The sequence below is a fragment of the Bombina bombina genome, chromosome 6 (assembly GCF_027579735.1).
Source record: "Bombina bombina isolate aBomBom1 chromosome 6, aBomBom1.pri, whole genome shotgun sequence".
Lineage (NCBI taxonomy): Eukaryota > Metazoa > Chordata > Amphibia > Anura > Bombinatoridae > Bombina > Bombina bombina.
Genome location: NC_069504.1, coordinates 119,786,978 through 119,798,995, shown reverse-complemented (window position 1 = coordinate 119,798,995; position 12,018 = coordinate 119,786,978). Strand labels below are relative to the sequence as shown.

Sequence of the window (12,018 nt, the reverse complement as noted above, 5' to 3'; positions counted from 1 at the left end):
GACGACTCTGACTATTCTGTAGCTGTCAACCCTAAAAAGTCTAGTAAGCTTAATAAATACTATGATGTTCCTTCTTCCGTGGAAGTATTTCTTCCAGACCGTGTGTTAGAGATCATGTCACAGGAATGGGATAAACCAGAGATATCCTTTTCCCCTTCTCCCGTTTTTAAAAAGATGTTTCCTGTTGCTGACTCCATTCGGGACTCATGGCGCATTGTGCCTAAGGTGGAAGGAGCTACTTCTACTCTAGCCAAGAGACACATGATTCCTATAAAGGATAGCTGTTCTTTTAAGGATCCCATGGGTAAAAAGCTGGTGGCTTATTTAAATAAAATGTATATTCATCAGGGATTACAATGGCAACCTGTTGTTTGTATTGCTACCGTTGCAAGCACAGCATCTTATTGTTGTGATGCTTTGTCTGAGCTGATTTTAGAGGAGACTTCGTTAGAGGAAATCCAAGATAGGATCAAGGCTCTCAAGCTGGCCAATCAATTCCTTTATCTCTGACGCCAACATGCAAGTCATTAGACTGGGAGCCAAGATGTCTGGCTTAGCTGTTTTAGCTCGCAGCTGATGTTACATCCAAGTCCAAGCTCCTGTTGTTACCTTACATGGGTAAGACCCTTTATGGTCCTGGTCTGGCGGAGATAATTTCTAAAATTAAGGTGGAAAGGGGTCTTTTCTGCCACAGGACAAGAAAAATAGACCTAAGGGGCGCCAAAATTCTAATTTCCGTTCCTTTTGTAACTTCGAAGGACAAAAGTCTTCCTCCTCCAAGCCAGAGCAGTCCAAGTGCTCTTGGAGATCCAATCAGCCTTGGAATAAGGGGAAGCAGTCAAAGAAGCCTTTATCTGAGGCTAAATCAGCATGAAGGGTCGGCCCCCGGTCCAGTAATGGATCAAGTGGGGGCCAGACTTTCCTTTTTTTCGTCAAGCTTGGATACGCAATGTCCCAGATCCTTGGGCTGTGGACATAGTATCTCAGGGTTACAAAATAAGATTCAAGACTTGTCTTCCCAGGGGCAGATTCATCCTCTCAAGAGTATCTGCAGACCAGGTAAAAAGAGAGGCATTCTTAAAGGGACATGAAACCCACATTTTTTTCTTTAATGATTCAGATAGAGAATACAGTTTTAAAAAACATTCCAATTTACTTCTATTATCTAATTTGCTTCATTTTTTAGATATCTTTTGTTGAAGAAATAGCAATGTACATGGGTGAGCCAATAATTCAAGGCATCTATGTGCAGGCACCAATCAGCAGCTACTAGGCGTATTTAGATATGCTTTTCAACAAAAGATATCAAAAGAATAAAGCAACATAGATAATAGAAGTAAATTGGAAAGTTGTTTAAAATTGCATGCTCTTTCTAAATCATGAAAGAAAAAAATGTGAGTGTCATGTCCCTTTAAGCTGCGTTCAGGACCTTTCCTCCCTGGGAGTGATTGTTCCAGTTCCGGTAAGGGAACAGGGTTAAGGATTATATTCAAATCTGTTTGTGGTTCCCAAAAAAAAGAGGGAACTTTTCATCCCATTTTAGACCTAAAAGGTCTCAACAAATTTCTCAGGGTGCCATCCTTCAAGATGGAAACCATTCGTTCCATTCTTCCTTTGGTACAAGAGGAAGTTCATGGTGATCATAGACCTGAAGGACGCGTATCTTCATGTTCCCATTCACAGGGATCATCACTAGTTCCTGAGATTCACTTTTCTAGACAAGCGCTTTCAATTTGTTGCTCTTCCGTTTGGCCTTGCCACAGCTTCCAGAGATTTAATTGGTTCTTAAGGACCATCATAGATTCCCTATCCATGAAGATTTTTCTGACGGATGTCAGAAAATACAAACTTCTCATTTCATGTCTCTCTCTCCAGTCTACTGTTCATCCATCAGTGGTTCAATGCATGGAAGTAATCGGTCTTATGGTTGCCTCCATGGACATTATTCTTTTTGCTCGATTCCATCTGAGATCTCTGCAACTATGCATGCTCAGACAATGGAACAGAGATCATTCAGATCTATATCAGAGGATAAATTTGGATCCTCTAACAAGAGACTCTCTCTCGTGGTGGATTTCTCAGGATCATCTGTCTCAGGGCACATGCTTCCGGAGACCCTCCTGGGTGATTGTGACCACGGATGCCAGCCTGTTAGACTGGGGTGCAGTCTGGGGCTCGTTAAAAGCTCAGGGCCTGTAGACTCGGGAGGAGTCTTCTCTCCCCATAAACATCTTAGAGTTGAGAGCGATTTTCAATGCCTTAATAGCCTGGCCTCAGTTGTCTTTAGCTCGGTTTATCAGCTTCTAGTCGGACAACATCACCTCAGTATCTAACATCAACCGTCAGGTGGGAACTCGGAGTTCCTTGGCCATGAAGGAGGTGACTCGCATTATTCAGTGGGATGAAGCTCACGATTGTCTCCTATATGCCATCTACATTCCAGGAGTGGACAACAGGGAGGCAGATTTTCTGAGCAAACAAACTTTTCATCCTGGGGAGTGGGCTCTCCTCCTGGAGGTGTTCACCAGGCTAACCCTCAAGTGGGGGGTGTCTGAGTTTGATCTGATGGCGTCTCATCTGAACGCCAAGCTTCCAAGGTATGGTTCAAGGTCAAGAGATCCTCCGGCCGCCCTGATAGATGTTCTGTCGATTCCTTGGGATTTCGGTCTAGCATACCTGTTTCCTCCTTTTGCTCACCTTCCACAAGTCATTGCTCGTATCAAGCAGAAGAGAGTGTCAGTAATTCTAATAGCTCCTGCATGGCCTTGCAGGATCAGGTTTGCAGATCTGGTAAAAATCTCATCTCTTCCACCTTGGAGTTTACCTCTGAGGAAGGACCTTCTATCTCAGGGTCCTTTCCTCCATCCAAATATAGTTTCTCTGAAGCTGAATGCTTGGAGATTGAACGCTTAATTTTGGCTAAGCGTGGACTTTTGGAGTCAGTCATTGATACAAAGCTTCAGGCTCGCAAACCGGTTACTCGTAACATTTACCATAAGGTATGGTGCAAATACCTATATTGGTGTGAATAGAAAAGCTTTTCTTGGAGTAGGGTCAGGATTCCTAGAATTTTGTCTTTTCTCCAGGAAGGTCTGGAGAAGGGTTTGTCAGTCAGTTCTCTGAAGGGTCAGATTTCTGCTCTGTCTATTCTTTTACATAAACGTCTTACAAATGTGCCAGATGTTCAATCTTTTTGTCAGGCCCTGGTCAGAATCAGGCCTGTGTTTAAACCTGTTGCTCCTCCTTGGAGCTTGAACCTTGTTCTTAATGTTTTGCAGCAGGCTCTGTTTGAGCCAATGCATTCTGTAGATATTAAGTTGTTATCTTGGAAAGTTTTGTTCCTTATTGCTATTTCCTCTGCCCGCAGAGTTTCTGAACTCTCGGCTCTGCAGTGTGATTCCCCTTTTTCATGCAAATAAGGCGGTACTTCGTACTAAATTGGGGTTTCTCTCTAAGGTGGTTTCGGATCGAAACATTAATCAGGAAATTGTTGTTCCTTCTTTTTTGTTCTAATCCTTCTTCTCATAAGGAACGTCTTTTGCATAACTTGGGTGTTGTGCATGCTCTTAAATTTTACCTACAGGCTAATAAAGATTTTCATCAGTCTTCTGCCCTGTTTGTTTGTTTCTCGGGAAAGCGTAAGGGTCAGAAGGCCACCTCAACTTCTCTTTCCCTCTGGTTGAGAAGTATGATTTGTTTTGCTTATGAGACTGCTGGTCAGCAGCCTCCTGAGAGAATTACAGCTCATTCCACTAGGGCCGTCTCCTCTTCTTGGGCTTTTAAAAATGAAGCTTCTGTGGAACAGATTTGCAAGGAGGCAACATGGTCCTCTCTGCATACTTTTTCCAAATACTACAAATTTGATACTTTTGCCTCGGCTGAGGCTTCTTTTGGGAGAAAGGTTCTTCAAGCGGTGGTGCCTTCTGTTTAGGTCTGCCTGTCTTGTTCTTTATACCTGTTCATTCCGTGTCCTCTAGCTTGGGTATTGGTTCCCACTAGTAATTGGAGTTACTTACAACAAAATTTATACTTACCTGATAAATTTCTTTCCGGACATGGAGAGTCAACGACCCCACCCTTAATTAAGACAGTATTTTTTGTTGCACCTCTACACCTTTGTGTTATCTTTTTTCCCATTTCCCTTCGGCCGAATGACTGGGGGTTATGGGTAAGGGAGGTGACACTTAACAGCCCTGCTGGGGTGCTCTTTGCCTCCTCCTGCTGGCCAGCAGAGAATATCCTACTAGTAATTGGAATGATGTTGTGGACTCTCCATATCTGGAAAGACAGTTTACCCAAACAACCACAGCTTCCATCTTTAACACAATACCACTTCACAAACCTCCCTCCTCTATAACGCAAAGCACTTCTCACACTATGTATAACCTCTGCATCCAACCCCTTTTATTAAGCTCTCCTCCCGCTGTCACACATAATCCCCCTAAACATGCAACCCTATATAGCTATCATTCTCTAGCTATATAGAATCCATCAATTCTAAATGCTAATCAGGGTAACCAATCAGGGTAACCAATCAGGATTGTAGCTGGGGTAAGCTGTTAAAATTATGATTGCGGACTGCTAAGTGACAGTAAAAAAATTACATTGGAAAATGTCCGTTATGCTTAAGGTACAGTGGAGAGGACTAGAACAAGCAATAAGGCTAAAGTTCATGGGTGGATCAGGACATTATGCTTTTGTTTGTATGGTGGGGATTGTAGTTAGGTTTACATTGGCTGGAGATAATTTATTTGTATCCTCTACATTCAGTTTTACAAACCTAAAAGCAGCTGTACAACTAATGTTATGAGTTGCCAGAACAAAGTGGGACATTGGCACATAATCATAGGATACTATTATTATATTCCAGCAACTCCATTAGAAAATTATTAGCCATTGCTATCACCTCAGAGCTATTGCAGTGCTTGGCACACTTCTATGTTAACCCTTTGTATTTTTGTTCCAAAAGGTACCTTCATTCTGCTATGATCATTTATAGGGATTTGAAACCTCATAATGTCCTGCTGTTTTCAGTTCACACAAATTCAGCTGCTATTGCCAAAATTGCAGACTATGGCATAGCTCAGTATTGTTGTCGTATGGGCATCAAAACTTCAGAAGGAACTCCTGGTAAGCCGTCTTTCTATTGCTAAATACATTGTTTTCTTTAAGATCATATTGAGCTATCACATTCATTTTTATAGAAATTTAGTTTGGTAGCACATTTACTTACTTCAAATTTATATACACATTGGGGCCGAATGCCCCTGTTTCCGCGCAAGCTTTTAGGCTCGCCGGAAACAGCAGTTAAGAAGCAGCAAATCTTCAGGGGGCGGCATTGCACAAGCAGTTCACAAGAGCTGAGCGGATCATGTTGGACAGACCGATGATAAATCGGCCCCATTGAGTTCAATCTATAGTGCACAGTGCGTTACTTTTCTTCTATAAGGTACGACGAGTCCACGGATTCATCCTTTACTTGTGGGATATTATCCTCCTGCTAACAGGAAGTGGCAAAGAGCACCACAGCAGAGCTGTCTATATAGTTCCTCCCTTAGCTCCACCCCCCAGTCATTCTCTTTGCCTACTCTAAGTACTAGGAAGGGTAAAGTGAAAGAGGTGATAAAATGTTAGTTTTTATTTTCTTCAAGCAAGAAAATAAGATGAGGACCAAACAAAATAATTTTCGTTCCTTTCGAAACTTCAAAGGTGGTCCCTCTTCCTCCTCCCCTGCTGCAAAGCAGGAGGGGAATTTTGCTCAATCCAAGTCAGTCTGGAGACCTAACCAGACTTGGAACAAATGGTAAACAGGCCAAGAAGCCCGCTGCTGCCACCAAGACAGCATGAAGGGGCAGCCCTGATCCGGGACCGGATCTAGTAGGGGGCAGACTTTCTCTCTTTACTCAGGCTTGGGCAAGAGACGTTCAGGACTCCTGGGCTTTAGAAATTGTGACCCAAGGGTATCTTCTAGACTTCAAAGATTCTCCTCCAAGGGGGAGATTTCATCTTTCTCGATTGTCTGTAAACCAGACAAAAAGAGAGACGTTCTTACGCTGTGTAGAATACCTATGTACCAAGGGAGTAATCTGCCCAGTTCCAAAAACAGAACAGGGGCAGGGGTTTTACTCCAATCTGTTTGTGGTTCCCAAAAAAGAGGGAACCTTCAGACCAATTTTAGATCTCAAGATCCTAAACAAATTCCTCAGAGTCCCATCCTTCAAGATGGAGACCATTCGGACTATTTTATTGATGATCCAGGAGGGTCAATATATGACCACCGTGGATTTAAAGGATGCGTATCTGCACATCCCTATCCACAAAGATCATCACCAGTTTCTCAGGTTTGCCTTTCTGGACAAGCATTACCAGTTTGTGGCTCTTCCCTTCGGGTTGGCCACAGCTCCCAGAATTTTCACAAAGGTGCTAGGGTCCCTTCTGGCGGTTCTAAGCCTGCAGTGCATAGCAGTGGCGTCTTATCTGGACGATATCTTAATTCAGGCATCAACTTATCAAATAGCCAAATCTCACACGGACATCGTGTTGGCTTTTCTAAGATCACACGGGTGGAAGGTGAACGTAAAAAAGAGTTCACTTATCCCTCTCACAAGAGTTCCATTCCTGGGAACTCTGATAGATTCGGTAGACATCAAAATTTTTCTGACGGAGGTCAGGAAATCAAAGATTTTAACCACCTGCCGAGCTCTTCATTCCATTCCTCGGCCGTCAGTGGCTCAGTGTATGGAGGTAATCGGACTAATGGTAGCGGCAATGGACATAGTTCCGTTTGCTCGCTTGCATCTCAGACCACTGCAACTATGCATGCTCAAACAGTGTAATGGGGATTATGCAGATTTATCTCCTCAGATAAATCTGGATCAAGAGACCAGAGACTCTCTTCTTTGGTGGTTGTCACAGGATCATCTGTCCCAGGGAATGTGTTTCCGCAGGCCAGCATGGGTCATAGTGACGACGGACGCCAGCCTATTGGGCTGGGGTGCAGTCTGGAATTCCCTGAAAGCACAGGGTGTGTGGACTCAGGAGGAGGCTCTCCTCCCGATAAATATTCTAGAACTGAGAGCGATATTCAACGCGCTTCAGGTGTGGCCTCAGCTGGCTTCGGCCAGATTCATAAGATTCCAGTCGGACAATATCACGACTGTAGCATATATCAATCATCGGGGGGAACAAAGAGTTCTCTAGCGATGATAGAGGTTACCAAAATAATTTGATGGGAAGAGACTCACTCTTGCCATCTATCAGCAATCTATATCCCAGGAGTGGAGAACTGGGAAGCGGATTTTCTAAGTCGTCAGACTTTTCATCCGGGGGAGTGGGAACTCCATCCGGAGGTGTTTGCACAATTGATTCATCAATGAGGCACACCAGAATTGGATCTGATGGCGTCTCGTCAGAACGCCAAACTTCCTTGTTACGGGTCCAGATCAAGGGATCCTCAAGCAGTACAGATAGATGCTCTAGCAGTACTTTGGTCGTTCAACCTGGCTTATGTGTTTCCACCATTTCCTCTCCTCCCTCGTCTGATTGCCAGAATCAAACAGGAGAGAGCTTCAGTGATTTTGATAGCACCTGCGTGGCCATGCAGGACTTGGTATGCAGACCTGGTGGACATGTCATCTCTACCACCATGGACACTACCACTGAGACAGGACCTTCTCATTCAAGGTCCGTTCCAGCATCCAAATCTAGTTTCTCTGTGGCTGACTGCCTGGAGATTGAATGCTTGATTTTATCCAAGCAGGGATTCTCTGAGTCGGTCATAGATACCTTGATTCAGGCTCGAAAGCCTGTCACTAGGAAAATTTATCATAAGATATGGCGTAAATATCTTTATTGGTGTGAATCCAAAGGCTACTAATGGCGTAAGATCTGGATTCCTAGGATTTTGTCCTTTCTCCAAGAAGGATTGGAGAAGGGGTTATCAGCTAGTTCCCTAAAGGGACAGATATCTGCTTTGTCAATTTTACTGCACAAGCGTCTCGCAGATGTTCCAGACCTTCAGTCGTTTTGTCAGGCTTTAGTTAGAATCAAGCCTGTGTTTAAACCTGTTGCTCCGCCATGGAGTTTGAATTTAGTTCTTAAAGTTCTTCAAGGGGTTCCGTTTGAACCTATGCATTCCATAGATATTAAGCTTCTATCTTGGAAAGTTCTGTTTTTAGTTGCTATCTCTTCGGCTCAAAGAGTTTCTGAACTATCTGCATTACAATGCGACTCACCTTATCTTGTTTTTCATTCTGATAAGGTGGTTTTGCGTACCAAACCTGGATTCCTTCCTAAGGTTGTTACTAATAAGAATATTAATCAGGAAATTGTTGTTCCTTCCCTGTGTCCTAATCCTTCCTCTAAGAAGGAGCGTCTGTTGCACAACTTGGACGTGGTTCATGCTTTGAAGTTTTACTTGCAAGCGACCAAAGATTTCCGCCAAACATCTTCTTTGTTTGTTTTCTATTCTGGAAAGCGTAGAGGTCAAAAAGCTACGGCTACCTCTCTTTCTTTTTGGCTGAAAAGCATCATCCGTTTGGCATACGAGACTGCTGGACAGCAGCCTCCTGAAAGAATTACAGCTCACTCTACTAGAGCGGTGGATTCCACATGGGCTTTTAAAAATTATGCTTCTGTTGAACAGATTTGTAAGGCTGCGACTTGGTCTTCGCTTCATACCTTTTCCAAATTTTACAAATTTGATACTTTTGCTTCTTCGGAGGCTATTTTTGGGAGAAAAGTTCTTCAAGCAGTGGTGCCTTCTGTTTAGGCATCTGTCTTGTCCCTCCCATTCATCCGTGTCCTATAGCTTTGGTATTGTATCCCACAAGTAAAGGATGAATCCGTGGACTTGTCGTACCTTATAGAAGAAAAGTAAATTTATGCTTACCTGATAAATTAATTTATTCTATGGTACGACGAGTCCACGGCCCGCTCTGTCATTTTAAGACAGATTATATATTTCTTCTGTTAAGTGTGATCAGTCCACGGGTCATCATTACTTCTGGGATATTAACTGCTCCCCTACAGGAAGTGCAAGAGGATTCACCCATCAGAGCTGCTATATAGCTCCTCCCCTCTACGTCACCTCCAGTCATTCTCTTGCACCCAACGACTAGATAGGATGTGTGAGAGGACTATGGTGATATATTTAGTTTTTATATCTTCAATCAAAAGTTTGTTATTTTATAATAGCACCGGAGTGTGTTATTCCTTCTCTGGTAGAATTTGAAGAAGAATCTACCTGAGTTTTTTCTATGATTTTAGCCGGAGTAGTTAAGATCATATTGCTGTTTCTCGGCCATCTGAGGAGAGGTAAACTTCAGATCAGGGGACAGCAGGCAGATTAATCTGCAAAGAGGTATGTAGCAGTTTATTATTTTCTGACATGGAATTGATGAGAAAATCCTGCCATACCGTTATAATGTAAACTCAGCCTTCAATGCAGTAGATGTAGCTGATATCAGGCTGTCATGTATGTATATTTTACACTTCAGTTTTCTGGGGAATGGTACTTCTCTGGTTTTTATACTGTATACATAGACTTAACCTAATTTGCAGGGACTTGCAATAGGTTTTAAATGACAATTAATTATTGAGGTAAAACGTTTTTTTGCTGGCATGTAAAAACGTTTTTTTCTCTGAGGTACTGGGTGAAAAAATGTTTTGGGCACTATTTTTCCACTTGGCAATAGTTTTGATTTAAATTAGAGCAGTTCACTGATCCCTCTCACTGTTATGTGTGTGGGGGAGGGGCCGTTTTTGGCACTTTTACTATGCATCAAAAAAACTCAGTCAGAGGTTCATTTTCTTCCTGCATGATCCGGTTCATCTCTACAGAGTTCAGGGATCTCCAAAGCCTTTTTTGAGGGAAGTAATCATTACAGCAGAGCTGTGCTGATTGTATTGACTGTGATAAAAAAACGTTTATTTGTGTATTTTTTTCTGCTGCCTGGGTTAGTTATCATTTGCTGAGGGGAACAATCCTTTGCTAAAACTGTATATTCTGACAAAGATTGATGCTATAACTTAATTATTTTAACTGTTATAATTTTTTTCTGTGCTTCTTAAAGGCACAGTTCGTTTTCATATTATTTGTAAATTACTTTGAAAAGTATTTCCAAGTTGCTGTTTATTTGCTAGTGTGTTAAACATGTCTGATTCAGAGGAATATCTCTGTGCTATATGTGTTAATGCCAAAGTGGAGCCCAATAGAAATTTATGTACTAAATGTATTGATGCTACTTTAAAAAACAGTCAATCTGTACAAATTGAACATATTTCACCAAACAACGAGGGGAGAGTTATGCCGACTAACTCGCCTCACGTGTCAGTACCTGCATCTCCCGCTCAGGAGGTGCGTGATATTGTAGCGCCGAGTACATCTGGGCGGCCATTACAAATCACATTACAAGATATGGCTACTGTTATGACTGAAGTTTTGGCTAAACTACCAGAACTAAGAGGTAAACGTGATCACTCTGGGGTGAGAACAGAGTGCGCTGATAATGCAAGGGCCATGTCTGATACTGCGTCACAGTTTGCAGAACGTGAAGACGGAGAGCTTCATTCTGTGGGTGACGGTTCTGATCCAAATAAACTGGACTCAGACATTTCAAATTTTAAATTTAGGCTTGAGAACCTCCGTGTGTTACTAGGGGAGGTATTAGCGGCTCTGAATGATTGTAACACAGTTGCAATCCCAGAGAAAATGTGTAGGTTGGATAAATATTTTGCGGTACCGACGAGTACTGACGTTTTTCCTATACCTAAGAGACTTACTGACATTGTTACTAAGGAGTGGGATAGACCCGGTGTGCCTTTCTCACCCCCTCCTATATTCAGAAAGATGTTTCCAATAGACGCCGCCACACGGGACTTATGGCAAATGGTCCCTAAGGTGGAGGGAGCAGTTTCTACTTTAGCTAAGCGTACCACTATCCCAGTGGAGGATAGCTGTGCTTTTTCAGATCCAATGGATAAAAAATTAGAGGGTTACCTTAAGAAAATGTTTGTTCAACAAGGGTTTATATTGCAACCTCTTGCATGTATTGCGCCTGTCACGGCTGCAGCAGCATTTTGGTTTGAGTCTCTGGAAGAGACACTTCAATCATCCACACTAGATGACATCACACACAAACTTAAATTCCTTAAGTTAGCTAATTCATTTATTTCAGATGCCATAGTACATTTAACTAAACTTGCGGCTAAAAATTCAGGATTCGCCATTCAGGCACGCAGAGCTCTGTGGCTGAAATCCTGGTCAGCTGATGTTACGTCTAAATCTAAATTGCTTAATATTCCTTTCAAAGGGCAGACCTTATTCGGGCCCGGCTTGAAAGAGATTATTGCTGACATTACAGGAGGTAAAGGTCATGCCCTGCCTCAGGACAAGGCCAAAGCCAAGGCTAGACAGTCCAATTTTCGTTCCTTTCGTAATTTCAAAGCAGGAGCAACATCAACTTCCTCTGCACCAAAACAGGAAGGAGCTGTTGCTCGCTACAGACAAGGCTGGAAACCTAACCAGTCCTGGAACAGGGGCAAACAGGCCAGAAAACCTGCTGCTGCCCCTAAGACAGCATGAATTGAGGGCCCCGGATCCTGGACCGGATCTAGTGGGGGGCAGACTTTCCCTCTTCGCCCAGGCTTGGGCAAGAGATGTTCAGGATCCCTGGGCGTTAGAGATCATATCTCAGGGATACCTTCTGGACTTCAAATCCTCTCCCCCAAGAGGGAGATTTCATCTGTCAAGGTTGTCAACAAACCTAACAAAGAAGGAAGCGTTTATACGCTGCGTACAAGATCTTTTATTAATGGGAGTGATCCATCCAGTTCCGCGGTTGGAACAAGGACAAGGGTTTTACTCAAATCTGTTTGTAGTTCCCAAGAAAGAGGGAACCTTCAGGCCAATCTTGGATTTAAAGATCCTAAACAAATTCCTAAGAGTTCCATCGTTCAAGATGGAAACTATTCGAACAATTTTGCCCATGATCCAAGAGGGTCAGTACATGACCACAG

General features: G+C 42.9%; 1 protein-coding gene across 3 annotated transcripts in view; it reads left to right on the top strand.

Moving 5' to 3' along the window:
* Positions 1 to 12,018, top strand: part of LRRK2 (leucine rich repeat kinase 2) — a 649,887-nt gene that overhangs the window by 478,924 nt on the left and 158,945 nt on the right. For all 3 annotated transcript variants that reach the window (XM_053716587.1, XM_053716586.1, XM_053716588.1), the window contains one exon: positions 4,970 to 5,130. In XM_053716587.1, coding sequence (XP_053572562.1) covers positions 4,970 to 5,130 — 161 coding nt within the window. The remainder of the gene's footprint in view (positions 1 to 4,969; positions 5,131 to 12,018) is intronic.